The sequence below is a fragment of the Parus major genome, chromosome 26 (assembly GCF_001522545.3).
Source record: "Parus major isolate Abel chromosome 26, Parus_major1.1, whole genome shotgun sequence".
NCBI lineage: Eukaryota > Metazoa > Chordata > Aves > Passeriformes > Paridae > Parus > Parus major.
In genome coordinates, this window is record NC_031795.1 from 220,611 (window position 1) to 238,526 (window position 17,916).

The 17,916-nt window shown below is 48.4% G+C and overlaps 2 protein-coding genes across 5 annotated transcripts in view; one reads left to right on the forward strand and one right to left on the reverse strand.

Moving 5' to 3' along the window:
• Positions 1-461: 461 nt before the first annotated feature.
• Positions 462-16,683, reverse strand: DRAM2 (DNA damage regulated autophagy modulator 2). Of its 2 annotated transcripts, none has more exons than XM_015650596.2 (9): positions 16,619-16,683; positions 12,027-12,120; positions 9,268-9,425; positions 8,302-8,369; positions 7,608-7,747; positions 5,349-5,526; positions 1,994-2,076; positions 1,261-1,353; positions 462-786 (listed from the first exon to the last, which is right to left on the reverse strand). In XM_015650596.2, exons 3-9 carry the CDS (start codon positions 9,396-9,398, stop codon positions 679-681), a joined length of 801 nt encoding a protein of 266 aa, XP_015506082.1. In that variant the 5' UTR covers positions 9,399-9,425; positions 12,027-12,120; positions 16,619-16,683; the 3' UTR covers positions 462-678. The 2 variants fall into 2 exon arrangements, with proteins under 2 accessions (XP_015506082.1, XP_015506083.1); XM_015650597.3 differs by lacking the exon at positions 16,619-16,683 and adding an exon at positions 16,518-16,538.
• Positions 15,517-17,916, forward strand: part of CEPT1 (choline/ethanolamine phosphotransferase 1) — a 32,136-nt gene continuing 29,736 nt past the window's right edge. For 2 of the 3 annotated variants that reach the window (XM_015650595.1, XM_015650593.2), the window contains exon 1: positions 16,663-16,743. The gene's annotated coding sequence lies outside the window, so the exon portion shown is untranslated. Of the gene's footprint in view, positions 15,636-16,662; positions 16,744-17,916 lie in introns of those variants that run through there. The other variant, XM_015650594.3, reaches the window with a different exon arrangement.

Genomic DNA, 17,916 nt, shown 5'->3' on the forward strand with positions numbered 1-17,916 from the left:
GTTGGAAAAGCCCTCCAAGGTCATCAAGTCCAAGCTGTGACCAATACCCACTTTGTCACTCAGCCCAGAGCACTGGGTGTCACATCCAGGAACTCCTTTGACACCTCCAGGGATGGCGACTGCATCATCTCCCTGGGAATCCCCTTCCAGTGCCTGACCACCCCTTCCAGGAAGAAATTCCTCTGGATGTCCAGCCTGAAACTTCCCTGGTACAACCTGATGCTGTTTGCTCTTGTCCTGTCCCTGTTCCCTGAGAGCAGAGGTTTTTCCCTATGGGCTGCTCAAAGGTGGCTTTGGCTCCATCCCATCTGGCCCTAAGTTCAGGGTATGGATCGGCCCCCTGGGCCCAGGGGAGCAGAGGTGAGGCCGGAGGTTCTGCCACCCTAAAGGATTTGGGCTGAGGAGAGAAGAGGGTGAGGGAGGTGAACCTGGGTGTGGAGGAAGAGACAAGGAGACACAACTCATTAATATCCTTCATTTAATCCTTCATGACATTGGAAAATGTAGAAATGTCACAGACTCATTCACAGTACCGGTAACATTTGCATTTCTGTGGGTTAATAGCAAAGCCCTTGATATGAAGTACAAGACAATCACTTCATACTTTTTAAAATATAAAATAAATGTTTAGAAGTAACAGCTGTTATTGCTATTAAATTCCTGAGTTCTCTTCATCTATCAGATGCTCCCTGCTATGAGCAGTGCCTGCTCCTCTGCCCTGAAGCTCCCTGGGCTCTCGTGCAGGGTCTGGCCCTGCAGGCTGACCGTGGCTTGCAGGGAGATTTTCTGTGGAGGAAAGCAAAGGGAGTCCCTGTGAGTGGCTCCCTCGCTGCCTTGGCACTAGGAAGTTCAGTGGCCAGAGGAAACACCAAAGATTTTTGGCAACACCAACAGCTCAGCTCAGAACCACGTGCCTGGCTCCTAGCTGTGCTGTGGACCTTGGCCTTGTCCTGGAGGAAAAGGTCCCTGTGGCTGTGACTGGGCTGGAAGTGAAGCCAGTCAGGGCCAGTCAGGGCCAGTTAAAGCCAGCCTGATGCTGGAGCTGTGATAACACAGCAGAGACAGACTCTGTGGGCATCACTTAGAGCCTCTCATGGGTCTCCAGCCCTGGTGACTGACCCATGCTGGGTTAATGGCTGGACTCCATCACCTTAAAGGTCTTCTCCAACCAAAATGAATCCATGATCCCATAAAATCTAAGGCTGCCCATCTGCACCAGACTGGGCTCTTCAGAAACAGAGAACATGAACTTTGTTTTACCTGGAAGTCACGGATGTAGGTGAGGAAGAAGCTGAGGAAGGAGAATGCCAGCGACCACTCAGAGACTGTGCTGATGATGTGGGGGGTGTAGCCCTGCGTTACAGAGGGGAAAAGATCATGTGAAATCTGCTCTGGAACCTGCAGTGGCACAAGGATGGCCAGTGACTTGTGATCTCCCATGAGATCCTGCAACTACAACTATTCCCACTGGAGACCTAAATCCCTTATTGTATCTGGAGTCTCCAATGATGAAATGCTGAGGAATGACAATGACCAGAACACCTGCTCCAACTGGGATGATGCCCCCTGGGAATTTAATACCCACCTGCAGAACCTGAAGGCTCAATCCAGAGCTCAATTAACAGACTAGGAAGGTTTGAGGCCCTCCTCAAGATGCAGAAGGTATAAATACAGAGTTACACTTGAAGATCCAAGAGTTTTGTGAGATTAGAACTTCAGCAAGTGCTGGCACAGGCTGCACAGAGCAGCTGTAGCTGCTCCATCCCTGGAAGTCCAAGTTGACTATGGCAAGGAGTGGGACTGGATGGGCTTTTAGGTCCCTCCCAGCCTACCCCAGCCTGGGATCCCATCACTCCAAGGAGCTGCTGGCTGGTTTGGCTGGTACAGCTCTCTCCTCTCCCACCCCACTCTGTGTTGTGAGCTGCAGGAAGCTCCCACCTGTGCCTCCAAATCCAGCTGGACTTGATCTCCATTTCACCCTGCAACCACTTACTCTTTCCTGGGGCTTCCAGTGCAGCTTCTGCACCAGGTTCTGTCCATAAAGGCCACTGTACAGCACAACCGAGGACACAAACACTGAGGGAAGAGGTTAAGGAAGATTCAAGGCTAAAGATGAGGAACACGGAACTTGCAGACTGTGTCAAGCTGAGGCTCTGAGGTCTCAGCCTGAGGAGCAGAAATGCTGCCATGGACTGTTCACATCGTGCCCTTCAACCCATGGATTGTCCCAACCCACTGGTTATTGTCATGTGAAAAGGTTCCTTTGAACCTAAATTCATTATTTCTGTTCTCTGTATGCTGCCTCTGATCAAACACAGTGCTCTCACTGAAATGTTTAAGCTATGATCAGATGTGAGCACTTACTGAACATTTTAATTTAATTTTACTGGTATTTCCCACTCTAATAAAGAGTCTAGTTCTCTTTCTCTGATGGATTTTCAATGTCTCAACTACCTTGCATTCTTGCTGTGGGCCACAGGTTGGAATTCTGTATCACCTGCAGCAAAGAGCGTTTTTGGCTTTTCTGTTTCCCTTTTAGTCAAGGTTTGAGAAGTGCTTTGGATTTCACCCCATGTGACAATGGTCTCCCATTTAATCCAAGACCTGGATCCTTCTGGAGTGTTTGATGTCACTTTTTCAACATCTTACAGAGGGAAGGTACCCAAAAAAGTGCTCCTGCAACACAACAACTCAGATCATTAATTTATAGACAACCTGATTTTCATCTCATTTCATGTCAGGATTAAGAAATTAACTTCTTCAGTGGTTAATGAAATTAAACATCAAGAGCCTCCTGATGCAAAAGATTAATTTTGGTGGTGAACAAGGCTGTACCTCCTGGCTCAGATATGGCCTTAAGAACCCAGACTTCCAAAGCTTATTAGAAAATGGACATGAGTGGTTTTGGAGTTCTGGTTACTGACTGGACCTCAGACACCCAATTTTCTGCTAATTGAACTGGACAGCTCTAGGAGCTGTTTATTATCTGCCAGAGTTCCTGTTACACTGGGAAGATTTTAATCATTGTGATATAAAAGTATCTGGTTCCCATTCCCCCCCTGCCCATCTCAGTGGGTCATCAACTGCCTTGCTCTGTTACAGTTCTGTTACACTCCACCACAGGACCAGGAGTATTTTCATAGATTCAGAGGATTGTTCAGGTTGGAAAAGTCCTCTGAGGTTGAGTCCAATTGTTCCCCAAGGCCACCACAAACCCATGTCCCCAGGTGCCACATCCACATGCCTTTTAAATCCCTCCAGAGATGGTGACTCCACCTCTGCCCTGGACAGCCTGTGCCAGTGCTGGACAACTCTTTTTGGGAAGAAATTTTTCCCAATATCCAACCTGAACTTCCCCTGGCACAGCTTGATGCCGTTTCCTCCTGTCCTGTCCCTGTTCCCTGGCAGCAGAGCCTGATCCCCATCCTGGCTGTCCCCTCCTGGCAGGGAGTTGTGCAGAGCCAGGAGGTTCCCCCTGAGCCTCCTTTTCTCCAGGCTGAGCCCCCCCAGCTCCTTCAGCCCCTCCTGGGCTCCAGCCCCGTCCCCAGCTCCATTCTTTTCCCTGGACACACCCCAGTCCCTCAATGTCCCTCTGGTCAGGAGGGGCCCAGAGCTGTCCCCAGGACTGGAGGTGCCCCAGCAGTGCCTGTGACCCCAGAGCTGACACAAAATACATTTCCTTCTTTCTTCCAGAACCTGTTACAATCATTTAACCCCAGGCCACAAGACTTCTCCCTTTCCCTTATTACAATAAGAGCTGTTAATTTAGAACAATAATCTCCCTTTTCTTCCCCTTTCGTTGTTATCTACGTGCACATCATTATTTCTACAACTTCCCTATAATTTTGGTTAGACTACAGTGGCACAAAAACCTCTACAGATTTGAGGTTTGTGGGCTGTTGGCATCTGTAAGAGGAGCATAACTTACAGCAGATCATATTGTTCATAGAACATCTTTTAGTTTCCCCCCAGTTTGGTTCCTCCCTATTCAAAGCTGAAAATCTTGTTTATTAATACCAAAAGTTTATGTTAAATACAACAATTCTCCAAGTTTTTGGGTGATTTCCCTGCTGTCTGCCAAGGCCCCTCAGCAGGTGAGGGTCCTTATTTACATTATGGATAACAAGCCTGAGCTCAGTCCCTGCTCCTCTGACTCTACAGATTCTGCACTCCTGCAGCAGCAAGGGTGGGAGCCCAGCGAGATTCTCCAGCCTTGGGAAATGGGACATACGGTTTAGTGTTGGTATTGGCTGCCAGCCTGGAAATGAGTGGGATTGGTGGGGATTAAATCAGTGGCCTGGACACAGCTGCAGGTGGGACAGTGTTCAAGAAATGGGTTTTGCAACTTGTGTCTCTGGAATTCAGGAGATTTGGTGTCGGTGTCCTGTTTGACAAAAACTGAGTTTAATTTTTAAATCCAATGTTCAAGTCCATTGTGGTGAGCAGGGGAAGTGTTCTAGTGCAGTTTCTTGACTGCTTCAATGATTCAGGAGAGGAAAAAGGCCTTTGTTTCTGAGTGGGTTTGCCCACATTTTTTATATGAATATATGGATAAATGGGAATGGATTCCCACTGTAAAAGGGCAGGACTAGAAGGTCCCTTCAACCCAAACCATTCTGTGTTTCCCTCTTTCCCTAAACCCCACAGCTGCTTCCAGCATTTGGAATCCAGAGCTGAAGGGGGTGATGGATTCTGATGGTGAGAGAAGGTGGTAGGGAATGCCAGTCAGAAATATCTTGTCTTTTGAACTGCAGGATGGGCAGGGAGGAGATCAGAGGTCAAAGTCCCCAGACTCACCCTTGAAATGTGCTCCAGACTTGTCTCTCTGGCCAGTGCCAGCACATCATTCCTGTTCTGGAGCCAGGTGGAACAGCCAGCCCTGTTCCACATGGTCTGTTAGAGTATTTCCTCTTGTGCTACATTCTGCGTTTCTTTTTCATTTGTATCCAACTCCCAACACCCTTCACCACTCCTGTCTCAGGAACACACTTATTTCTTACCTGTTTTTCCCCCCATTGAAACCACCCATCCTTCAAGCACAATTCCCTTTGGCCTCACATTTCTTAATTTAGTCAGACCTCTTGGGCATAAACTCTTATTTTTCCTATCTTCAGTCTCTGGTGTGCAGTAGGAAAGGGGAGGAGAAAGCGTAGTAACCATCCCTTTAAATATCCATGGGGGTATTAAAAGTATGAAAGGGATTAACCATTTTCCCTGAAATTCCCAGGCTGGAATACAGAACACTACAGGCTCTGGAATCAAGGATGACAGGCCCCTTGTGGCACATGGTGGTGGTTCAGTTCAAGCAGCTGTAAATGCTGTGGTTTTGGTGTTGATGCAAAGGATACTGCTGAGGATGCTGGAACAGCTCCACAGGAACACAGCCAGGCGGGCCCAGAAGATGTCTTTGCTGTGAAGTTCTGGCTGCATCAGGTAGGACAGGATGGTCTGAACCAGCATGTAAATGGAGCCCACCCCAAAGGTCAGGCAGGCTCCCAGCACGTGGATGTAGTACAGGATGCATTTCTAGGGAAAGTGTTGCCTGTGAAAACCTGGTTTCATTTTCTTCTGTAAACATCTGGCATCCACCCCTCAGTGCCCTTCTCCCACCCCTGAGCAGCTCTGGACTGTGCCAGTCCCCATCAGACTTTTCTTGGAAGCCCCACTGGGAGATGTCTGGAAGCCAAAACCTGCCAGCCTCTGGAATTTTGGTGAAGTTACAGGTCACAGCTGCACCTTCAGTGCAGGAATTTGTGAGAGCTCTTCTCATAAATGGACAATAGCACAGGAATTGGGAGAGAGAATCCCTGCAGGTAGTCAGGGAATGGGAGTGACAACATTTCTACCCCAAGAACCTGTGCATCTATGAAAGATTATGTAGTACAGGACAGACACAACATGATTCTAGTATACAATTTTGGATTAAAAATAATGGGGTTTTGCATTTCTCTGAATGCTTGAACAAAGACTGTTTGTCAAATTAGTATATTTGAATACTCTGAGGGGACAAGGTTCAATCAATCAGCAATACTTAAAAATACCACCAGGGGAACCAAGAGTCAAATAGCAAAAACAACCAAAACCAGGAGATATTCCAAAAAAACCCAACCCAACTAAAAATTTATTATTAAGAAATATGTGTGTGAAAAGTCACGTGTGTCCAGCCCTTTCCTCTCATCACCAGCTCAGCACATGAGCCAGAGCCAGGGAACAAAAAGTGTCATCAGACCTGCACAAGGCAAGGCCTGGCAGCCTCCTGTACCCCAATAAAGCAATGTTTTTTGCCCTAAAACGTGATGTTCTCTGTGTATCTCACTGAGTAACTCTTAAGATCAAGCTTTTCCTTGGGCACTTGCTGTGGACAAATGAATTTTAAGTTCTGCATCCAGTGAGAATTTCTATTTAAGAAATAAGCAGGTTGCAAAGGTGTGTGCTCCACAATCGTGTGCTGTGCAGGGAAGTGTCAGCACAGAGAAATTCTCTATTTTCACACTTTGGGGTCTTCAGTCACTAGTGGATTTCAGGGCAATATGCAGCTGGATCACTTCCAACTTTTGTTTTGCTCAAGATTAAATGAAACACGAACTGTTATCAAATTAACATGCACCTCCTGGGTTTTGATTGCTGTGAAACACAAAGAAAGTAGAAAAAACCTTTCTTGAGGGCAGTGGAGGGAAATGATGGAGTTGAGCAGAGCCTGGAGGATTCTTCTGGGTGGGTGTGGAATGGGAGCCTCTGAGGGCTCTAGAAAACAGTAAATACATTGAGGTCTCCAGAAGAAAAAATGCCTAGAAAGAGAGTGCTGAGGTTTCTAAGGGTGGGGCAGCTGAAGCACTTGAGAAGCTGTGCTGGGGAAAAGGTGGAGCTTCCCATCAGCTTTTCCTATTTGGTTTTCCCTGTCCCTAATCCAGCAGCAGCCCAAGGTGACACCACAGCCTGTGGTGGCTACAGGCACCACAACAGAGCCCCAAAATCCATCAGGTAATTAATGTAATGAGGCTGGCAATTATATAATCACCAGGCAAATAAACCAAAGGACTGGGACCTGCTCATGGTGTGATGGGTGAGAATATCAGATTTGTTTTTTTTGGAGTGGAAAGTATTGGGAAAAAAAAATAAAATAGAGACCTGGGATGGAGAAAATCAGAAGAATTAATGTTGCAGAATTTTCAAGAATTTGAGAAGGTTTGAAGGAAAATCTACCTGAGAGGGCAGGTTTTCCAGAGCTGGGCTTGTGGGGTTGGGTGGTTTTGTTGGCTTTACTTCTAGTTGTAACAAGTTTTTACTATTTGATACCTCCCTCATTCTCCTGGGTCACAGTGGTGGGCTTTCAATCTGGACCTCAGGCTTTCAACCTGCCTGGCAGGAGATCCAAGTGTGGCTTCTGCAATGCTTGGTGGATAGGAACGTTTTGAAATGTCATGAACAGCTGCTCACAAGTCCCAAAGCAAATAAGGAATAACTAACAAATTATAAGCCAAACCTTGTATTTTTTAATTCTCTGTAGAGAATTTGACAAAAAAAGCACTTTGGCATGAAAAGCTGCTTTCTGTAAATCCCCAGAGATCTCAGAACAGACACAGCTCCGGCAGGAGCAGAGCACAAACCTGGAAATTGGCAATAATGCAGAGTCCAAAGCAGCTCGTCCATCCCAGCGTGAGGCCCAGCTTATTCAGCCTGAGGATCCTGGGATTTCCTGGGCTCAGGGCAGACACCTGTTTGTAGCGGACGTACGTGGTGGCCATCCCTGCCAAACACAGCCACAGGCACTAAGATTCCTGCCAGGAAGCAGTGTCCTTGTTTATTTACCTGGGAAGATGCTGAGTAACAGAGGCAACTCTCAAAACACAAGAATTTTTTTAGGGCACAGTGAAATAGGAAAGCTGAAAGGCTGGAAGTGAAAATTTAAATAATATAATGGCAAACAAGTCAAATTAATAAATTTTTATGATCCATTTAATTTAAAAGCTGTATTAGGCTGTTTTCCCTCCCTCCATTGTTGCAGCACAGGTAAGCTGACTGCCCTGAATTTGCATTTTTATTGCTTTTACTTTTCTGTTAGTTTTATTAATGCACTTTTTGCCCTTCTGGAATGTGCAATTGCCATGTTGGCAATTCCTGGATAACATCCCTGATACACACTTTGAATTGCTTAAGAAATTTGAGATTTATTGTTCAGTATTTAGTTTTTGAGTAAGAGTTCTGGGCTGTTTCATGATCTGGAGAAGGAATTGAACTTGTTTAAAGCTGTTGCATTCCAGAACTGCCTACACCTCAGCAAGGCCAGCTTTCTGTACTCACCCAAGAAGGTTGAAACGTTTAACATGATCCCAAATAAGCATCTTTCAGGTGGTATTGTCCCTGTATCACTGGAAAAGAAAAATGGAGTGATACATATCCTATATTATTTATATCTATACATTAAAAATACTTCCAACACAACTTCACTTATTTCTTGTAAAAAAAGCCCCTCCCAGATATTTTTCACTGAATTTTTCATTATTCAGACTATGCTGTGCTGGTTTTAGAGCTGTAGAAATCACTATGGTAAAGACAAACTAGCCCTGGTGCAGGGAATGATCACACTCAGAGTAACTGTTCCTTTCATAGCGATCTTGATGCCATTAAAGGTGAATAAAAAGGGTTGAAACTGGAAAAATGAAGAACGTGGAAAACTGAAAGAGCAAAGCTTGAGTTATATCAGCCTTGATGGAATAAAGTTGGCAATGTAGATTTTAGTATGGATTGTGCAACAAACCTGGTGTCAGTGAGTGGCTTCACTCTGAGCAGGGGTGTGGTGGGGCACCTCCAGTTCCCTTGTTCATCATCATGTTAAGGGAATGCTGATAGAGCTGAAGCTTAGAGCTTTGCACAAACCCAGACATCTTTAAATAGAGTAACACACAAATCCCAGAATGGGTTGGGTTGGGAGGGACTTTTAAGCTCATCTCAACTATTTCATTCCAACCTTCCACCATCTCAGGCTGCTCCAACCTGGCCTTGGACATTTTCAAGGCATGGGGCAACCACAGCTTCTCTGGGCAACCTGTGCCAGGGCCTCAGCATCCTCACAGGGAAGGAATTTCCTCCTGACAATTAACCTGAATTTCTGCTCTGACAGTTTAATAATAATAATAATAATATAAATGTAATGTAACTTTAGAACTGGAGCTGTTGGGTAAGAACTGCTATCTAAGTCTGGAATTGGGAAGAATTCCCAGGAGTGGGGTCAGTTCAGTGCTCTGACACAGGGTGGACATCACTGACCTGATGTAGGGCACCAAAGGGTCCACGTGGTGCAGGACAATTGCAGTGATGTAGGAAAACACAAACGATGCTGCTGACCACACCACCAGAGCCACGGGCAGGAACGAGAGGCCTTGCTGGAACCACCACATTTCAGGGCTGACTTCTGCCTCCAGACACTGTAAAGAAACAAATGCAAAGGTTTACTAAGAGTTCTCAAATATTTACTGAGATTCTCAAATTTACTGACTTCTCAAGGGTTTACTGAGAGTTCTCAAGGGTTTATTGATATTTCCAAAAGTTAACGAGGATTTTACTACAAGGATTCTGAAGTTCTGCTTTCCTTGAGGCAGGCTGCTTCCCACTCAGCAGTTTGAAGTTGCTCTCAGTCCCCTCCTGCAAACCCAAAGTGAACACTGACTTGACAGAAGAAATAATAAATAAGTGATCAAGTGGATCAAGTGGATCCCTGTGAGTGACTCCATTTTCTTCAGCCTTGTGTCACATCTGACAGAGAACGTGTCCCTGTATTGACACTGCAACTGATGGTGCCTGTGGAGGAGCCTCCAGCTTCTATTAACACTTAGCTGGGTTGATGTGGAGGAAATGACACAAAATTACTTTAATACCTGCCCTCAATTATTCCCTGTCAGACTGTGTGACTCAACATATGTCACAGAGTCCCAGGGCTGGCAGGGACTTCAAACCCCACCTTGTTCCACCCCCTGCCATGGACAGGGACACCTCCCACTGTCCCAGGCTGCTCCAAGCCCTGTCCAACCTGGCTTTGGACACTTCCAGGGATGGGGCAACCACAGCTTCTCTGGGCACCTGCGCCAGGGCCTCCCCACCCTCAGAGGAAGAATTGTCCCAATATCCCATCTAACCCTGCCATCCTTTAGTTGCACACACATAGGTTTTGTTTTCCACTCTGAGTCCTCTGTGCTTCAGAGTCTCCTTTCCTTGTCTCTCCATAATGTGCTGAGGGGCTCTCTGAAAGCACTGGGGCTTTCCTGGGCTCTCTGTGTTAACACTGAACAAAGAGCTGCATTTCCCCACATCTCTTCCTCCCATCCTGGCTAGATTTGGGTATTGCCAAGGAGAAGCCTGTGCTGAGGTACCTCACAGAGAGGGACAGAAAATGACTTTGCCATTCTGCAACAATTCTTTAAAATTAGTTTGTTTTTTAAATTTATTAATGTTTAGGATAGAATGTGAAAATAAAAAACCAAACAACCATATTTTGGATGAAATAAAAACTGAAGTAATGTTTAGATATATTTATTTCATGCTGCAAAGTTAACTTTTGGAAGATATCACCTATAAAGGTTTGAGAACATAAACCAGATTTTTTTGTGGAGAACAAATCAGAACTTTCCCATGGATTGTAATATCAATAATAACAATACTAATATTAACAGGGCAGGGGCACCTTTCACTAGGGCAGATTGCTGAGCTCCATCCAGCCTGGCTTCATGACCTCTCAGCTTTCTGAGCTCACTGCTACCAACCTCAACCCTCAAACTCAAGGGCTGCTCACAGGAGTTGCTGTTTTACAGGTGGGAGGAAAAGATCCACATGCAGTGCAGTGAAATGGTGACTCTGTACTCACACTGGCCAGTTCCCTAAATCCCAGCCTGACAGCAAATCCGTGTCCCAGCCCTGTTCCCTAAGAACAGGGGGCAGCTGTGTCACCCTGGTGAGCTCACACAGACAGAACTGGGACTCCTCCCTACTCTTGCTGCAAAAGTGAAGTTGCTACTGGCTTCAAACACAACAAGAGCTATTTCAGCATCCCAGAATGGGGGATGACAGGGGAGGGAGCTCTGGAAGTCACCTGGACCATCCCTCTGCTCAAGCAGGGACACCAGAGCCAGTAGTGCAGGATGGAAAGACCACAGACACAACCTTTGTGGGCACCAGGGATGACCAGTGCCAGTCACCCTCACAGGGAAAAATGGTTTTCTGATGGTCACTGGAGGGGAGAAAAAGTGTTTCAACATAGTTAAAACTGGAGACTGTAAGTGGAAGATGAAAAAGGACATAGGTGAAGGGCAAATAATGGAGAGCACGCACCCAAGGGCAAAGATCTGTATGTGAGAGAAGCAAAATAATGTTGAAACAAATTGAAAGGAACTACAACACTGATAGATTTTAGAAGGGCACGGCCTGGGGTGGAAAGGCTGGAGGAAAGGAGGAAGAGAAAAGGAAGAAAGCAGAAGGAGCAAAGTCTCGTGGCAAGAAAGAAGTCAGAACAAGTGGGTGAATCTTGTGAGAGATCAGAGCTCATCAATCTTCACAACCCTTGCACAGAATGGACAACTACAGCCTTTTAGAGGTGAAGGTTCAGCTGCTTGTGAGAAATCTGATTGGTGGCAGGTAAAGGTGTTTAACAGGATATGGAGTGAATAAGAACAGACTGACAGAATTCAAGTGCCCTGATTTCTTGCCTGTTTTTAAGCTAAATATAAAGTTTGCCATCCAATCATGATTTTAAGACTGCAATGCAGTAATGACTGTAACTTCACAATCTCATCTCCAGTATGAGTAAATTTGGAATTTGAAAGAGAAATGCAGATTTTGCATTACATTCTCTGTTATAAATGTTCTGTGCCTGGGTATGTAATTCCCAGCTCCAAGCAGCCAGTCTGAATATACTTTTCCTTTCACATTTAAATACTCAGTGCCTTAATTTTATTTCTGAGCTAACATTTTCCCCTGCAAACCAACCAACCAACCAACCAACCAACCAACCAACCAACCAACCACATTCCACATACCTGAGAACAAGGGCATCAGAGGACATGTCACTTAAGGGGAATCCAAGGCCATTTTTCTGCCAAAGTTCCACATTTGCTTCATTTTTCTGACTCTCTGAGATATAAAGGAAAATAAACAAGATGTAAGGTATTTCTGTACCTCTTGCCTTGCTTGTTGTTAGCACCTTCTGATAGTCACTGCTGCTGACTGGACACAAGATCAGACTGTTGGCTTGCCCCATGATGTTTTTCCTGCATTCCAAGAGGTTTAAGGAGTGAAGCTTGTGGTGGGGAGATAGAAATGAAGAAAAACTGGTGATTAAGGCTCTTTGATTTTAGGAGTTGTATACCCAACCATTTAACCTGAACTGAAGAGCTTTTCAAGAGATGAAGTGAATGCAACTAAAGCCAGTGCCTAAGACCATGGCTTTCACCTAAGAAAAGGAACAGAACATTTCCCATTTCATTGTGGACACAAATCCCAGTGTCCTGCTGGTGCAATGCTAAATACATAGCTGGAGAGGGGCTGGAGCAACCTGAGTATCACCAGATCATTTAAGTAGAAAATGCCCTCAAACATCATCAAGTCTACCTGTTCACCTGGCACTGCCAAGGCCACCACTAAACCACATCCCAGGTGTTATATCCACAGCTTTTAAATCCCTCCAGGGATGGTGACTCCACCTCTGCCCTGGACAGCCTGTGCCAGTGCTGGACAACTCTTTTTGGGAAGAAATTTTTCCCAATATCCAACCTGAACTTCCCCTGGCACAGCTTGAGGCCATTTCCTCCTGTCCTGTCCCTGTTCCCTGGCAGCAGAGCACAACCCCATCCTGGCTGTCCCCTCCTGGCAGGGAGTTGTGCAGAGCCACAAGGTCCCCCCTGAGCCTCCTTTTCTCCAGGCTGAGCCCCCCAGATGCTCCCTGAGCAACAGCTGGTGCTGCAGCCCCTTCCCCAGCTCCATTCTCTTCCCTGGACACACCCCAGCCCCTCAGTGTCCCTCTGGTCAGGAGGGGCCCAGAGCTGTCCCCAGGACTGGAGGTGCCCCAGCACAGGGCACCACGCTGGGCCCTCTGGACACACCATGGCTGCAACAGCCCAGGTGCCACTGGCTGATCTGCCCACCTGGACTCATGCCCAGCCACTGTTACCAGCACTCCCAGATCCTTTCCCAGCTTTCCAGCCACTCCTTCTCCAGCGTGGAGCATTCCATGGGACTGTTGTGACCCGAGGACAGAACCTGGCATTGGTCTTGTTGACTGTTGGCCTCAGCCATGGATCCAGCCCATCCATTTAACCAGACATTCCATAATCCTGACTTCTCACACAGGTTTAAGGCACTGCCTAGGGGATGGAGAGGGGCTGAAGCTCTGTGGGAGATAAAGCTCATGGACAATGCAGATCCTTTACCTGCTGAGGGTATTTACGTGCCTGTGCAGACTGATTTACCTGGGCTCAGTAAAGCAGAACAGCTATTCCCAACTTCTCCCTGTAAATTGCCCTTACTACAACTGCCCTTTGTGTTTACAAAATAAACCTGTCCACACAGGCAGCTCATCAGCACTGTCTGCTCCAAAGCAAGCTGGGCTGCAGAGGAGCTCTCACTTTGTTAGGACAGGGAATCTCTGTATCCTGAGCTGTCACCAAGCCCAGAGCTGAGCCCTGCACATGACTTATCATGATTTTCATGTGGTCTGGCACAAAAAGCACCTTCAGTCACACCCCAGAGCACTACTGAGGCATAGCTTCTTATTGGAAGAGTAGCTGCAGGCTGGTGGAATCATGGAATCTCCTGAGCTAGAAGAGACCTACAAGGATCACCCAGTCCAACCTGTGGCCCAGCACAGACACCCCAACAATCCCACCCTGTTCATCCCTTGAGCCTTGTCCAAACACTCCTGGAGCTCTGGCAGCCTCGGGGCTGTGCCCATTCCCTGGGGAGCCTGGGCAGTGCCAGCACCCTCAGGGGGAAGAACCTTTCCCTGATCTCCAGCCTAAATCTCCCCTGGCACAGCTCCCACCATTCCCTTGGGTCCTTTACCTGGTCACAGAGAACAGATCAGAGCTGTCCCTCAGGAGGAATCTGCAGGCCTCCAGGAGGTTCATCCTGACAGCACCAGTTGGGGTCTGTGCCTCTTGCCTTCCTCAGCAGAAACCCCTCACTAACTCTCCTTACTCTAAAACAAAATTTGTAAATTTTTCCTCCTTTAAAATCTCTTATGTCAGTCAAGATCTACCCTGAGTTCTTATCTCCCTCCATCTCCCTCCTCATTAAATATTTTACAGTGGAATCAAGTCAGTTTTCCCACTATTCTGGGGCAGACTGTACATCCCCAACACAGGCTTGATGCTGGGCAAATCCCTGGGCAGTCAGGGCATGGTGTACTCCAGGCTGTCCCAGCTCCCAGTTGTGCCCCTGCCCTGTGCCCCTGCCAACTCCCAGGCTCTGTCCAGGCACAGAACGAGGCAGAAGGGAATTGCCATGTGCCAGCTGCAAAGTCCTGAGAGAAGTTATTATTAACACCACATCCTATCCTATTGCTTTCAACAGGGAGAAGGAAAACACACTCAAATTTGTTTTTTCATAAGCTCCTTTGCAAGCTGATACAACAGCAATGGCCAGCTTCAATTTTCCACATAACTATGATTTTCTTAAACATTTATCCTGATCTTCAGGCACTTTGGAGTTCTAAGGGTTTTTATTTTAAGCTCCAGTTTGAGTATCACAGATTCTTTCCAATATCAAGAGCAAGTGAAGGAAGTGTTTCAAAAGAAAGGAGATTTTAACCCCCTCAGAAGTGTTTCTCCCAGTGCAAGAATGCAGCCAACACCCTGCCTAGGATGGAGCATGTGGAATAGAAACTCCACAGGAAGAGGAAAGATGGGAAAGACCATCAGGGGCAGAAAGTTCATGTTAGCTGGAATGATAAAGCTGCAAAGATGGTTGAATTATGTGGGGAAAAGGGAAATTCCTGAATTACTGCTGATCCTGGATTGTAAACCTCAGCCAGACAGGCTGAGATAAAGCCCTACCAAGGGACACTTTTTCTCTCCAGCAAATTGACAGTGCTGAGGGAAGGACAGAGGAATTTGTTTGTTCCTGCCTAAACAAACAGAGGCTGGATGGGCTGAGCCCAAACAACCTGCACAGCTACCTGTCAGGTCCCACTGATAAGCCACAGGTAAAGGTCACTGATCCTCAAAGCACTGACATAAGGAAGTAGGAGATGTGTCACCCCTGCTGTCCCTGCTACATGCTGGTGTTTTGTTTTCTCAGTACAGACACCAAAAACGTTGCCATGAAATCTTTCAGTCTTGGGGGCAGCTTCCAAGGGGTCTCCATGTTCTGGCCTTGCTCCTGTTCCCTGGCTGGGAAGGCACAACATGGCCTGGAGCCAACCCAAACAGTGCCAGGCCCAGGACACTGTGACACAGGATGTCCCCAAGCCTGCTTGGGACACCTGGCACACTCTGACAGTGGCCAAGTGCTCCAGCTGATCCAGGGGCTGTGGCAGAGGCACTGACAAATCCCACCTGCCTGACCACAGATTCAGCTAAAAACACCTGAGTCCTCTGAGCAGAGCCACCAGGAGATTCCCACAGGACAGCTGGGACTGGAATCACTGCAAGGTCACAGGGGCAGGGCGGGTGCTGGGGGTGATCAGAGAGGAAAGGTAAAAGGAACCAGGATGAAGGAAGGTTTAGGAGAGGAGGGAAAGGGAATGAAGGGGAGAAACGGGAGGCTGAGGGCAGAGAGATGAAGGTGCAGAGGGGCTCAGTGCGGTCCTCGGAGCAGAGGAGTTACTGGAAGTGATGGTGGTCACCGGGGATGTGGTGGTGGTCACTGGGCAGCAGGGACAGTGATGGCGGTCACTGGGCAGCAGGGACAGTGATGGCGGTCACTGGGCAGCAGGGACAGTGACGGTGGTCACTGGGCAGCAGGGACAGTGACGGTGGTCACTGGGCAGCAGGGACAGTGATGGTGGTCACTGGGCAGCAGGGACAGTGACTGTGGTCACTGGGGCTGGTGCAGGGCACAAAGGGGATAAGGAGGATTTGTCAGGACAAGGAGGGAGGACACCTGAGGTTGCTGGGGTTCCGAAGGGCAGTGGAGACTGCAGGGCAGCCGGAGGGGGCTGCAGTGGGGTGGGGGTGATATGGAGGAGGTGAGAGGGGGATCCCTAAGGGGGTGATGAGGGCTGACAGAGGCCATGGCGTCACTGAGGATCGGGGGGTGGTCTCTGAGGGGATGACAAGGGGTCTCTGAGGGGTGTCTCTGACGGGGTGACAGGGACACCGCAAGGTCGCTGAAGGGGATGAAGGGGACCCCTGAAGGGGTGACAGAAAATCTCGGAGGCGGTAACAGAGGGTGACAGGAACACCGGGCGGTCGCGGGGGGGTGACAAAGGTGGCTGGGGGAGAAAAAGGGAGTTTGGAGCGTCTCTCGGGGGGTGACAGGGGTGAGAGCAGTGCGGGTTTGGGGTTGGGGTCCCCCCGTTCTCCCCCCTTCACCTCATGGAGCGTCTCTCGGGGGATGACAAGGGTGAGAGCAGCGCGGGTTGGGGTTTGGGGTTGGGGTTTGGGGTTGGGGTCCCCCCGTTCCCCCCCTTCACCTCAGCCGCTCCCGCGCCGTCCTCGCGCCGCCCCGGCCCCGCCCCGAGCGCGCGCTGCCGCCGCCTCCTTTCCGGCCGTCGCAAAAGCGGCGTAAAGAAAGCGCCGCCCGGTGTGGGGAGCGGAGGTAACGCCGGGGGAGCCCCGGCCCGGCGGGGTCTGCGCGGAGCCCCCGGCCCGGCGGGGTCTGCAGGGCTCGGGAGGCGCCCGGGGGAGCGGGGAGGGCCCCGCCTGAGCCGGGATCCGGGGGGACCCAGGTTGGCGGTGGGCGGGGGCGAAGCGTCGGCAGGGCCAGGGGTGCCCTGGGCCCCTCCCCGGCCGGGTGTTTGCCGGGCCCGGTGGGAGTCCCGCGGCAGGCGGGCCCCGCGTTTGTTTTGGAGAAGGAGATGCTCCTGGGCTGTTATTCCCCCTGGCTCGTTCCCTCAGGATGAGGGAAAAGCCCAGTTTAATGCACTGGGAGTAATTTTTCTGGTCATCCAGGGCAGCACCCTCAGGGATCTCCGCGGTGCCCGAGTCTGGGCTCCTGGCGATTGGAGAGTGCAGCTCTGCTCTCGACCTTACCGAGCACAGCGAAGGCCCTGCCACTTTCTCCTCTTCTCCCTCTGACGGGGCTGCCTGAGGTGGCTTTTCACTGTTGGAATTTGCCTTGTTGAGGGTGTGGAGAATGAGAGCACTTGTTCTTAGGCCAGTGATGAACTTTGATTTGCACCGTTTTCTCCACCCGTGCAGGGCGGATGGCTTTAGAGCTCTCTGTCGTCTTCCTTTCTCTGCTTTATTTCCTAGATTTCAACCAGGTTTTCTTCTTATTTTGTTTTATTTCCTGATTGTCTCCTACAGATAAACAGCAAACTTTACTTTTAGTCTCCTTTCTCTACTGCTTCTCTGCTTCTTGTGGAGAGCTACGTCTGTGGTCAGCTGCTTTCAAGGGAGATAGAACATTGTGAGGGTTCTTGTTTGTGCTGGAAAAGCTGTTCCTAACCCTGTATTTTATTTTCACAGCTGCTTCATGCTGTCTCTGGCCAACTAAAGCTCTCCAGCTCCTGTATGTTTCTTGTATGTCTTGAACAGACAATGAGCTGGTTTTAATTTAGAGATGAAAAAAGCTACGGCAAAACTGAAATGAGGAACGAAAACCTGAAAAAAAAAGTGCATAACTGTTTTTAAGTGATTGTCCAGCATCACTGTGGAGACAAAGCTGCTCCAAACTAATTTAATTTAAGACTTTGGTATTGGTACAGTTTTTAGTGCTGTGAGTTGATAACCTGAGTGGTGTCACCCGCTCTCCTGGCAGAGGTGTGAG

Bases quoted from the DNA above. Each gene is read 5' to 3' on its own strand.
- DRAM2 (XM_015650596.2), bottom strand. From the start codon at position 9,398: ATGTGGTGGTTCCAGCAAGGCCTCTCGTTCCTGCCCGTGGCTCTGGTG. The intron at 7,748-8,301 runs GTGAGTACAGAA...TGTGTTTGGCAG, and splicing joins AAACGTTTCAACCTTCTTGG to GGATGGCCACCACGTACGTC. The intron at 1,354-1,993 runs GTAAGTGGTTGC...TCTGTAACGCAG, and splicing joins ACTGGAAGCCCCAGGAAAGA to GGCTACACCCCCCACATCAT.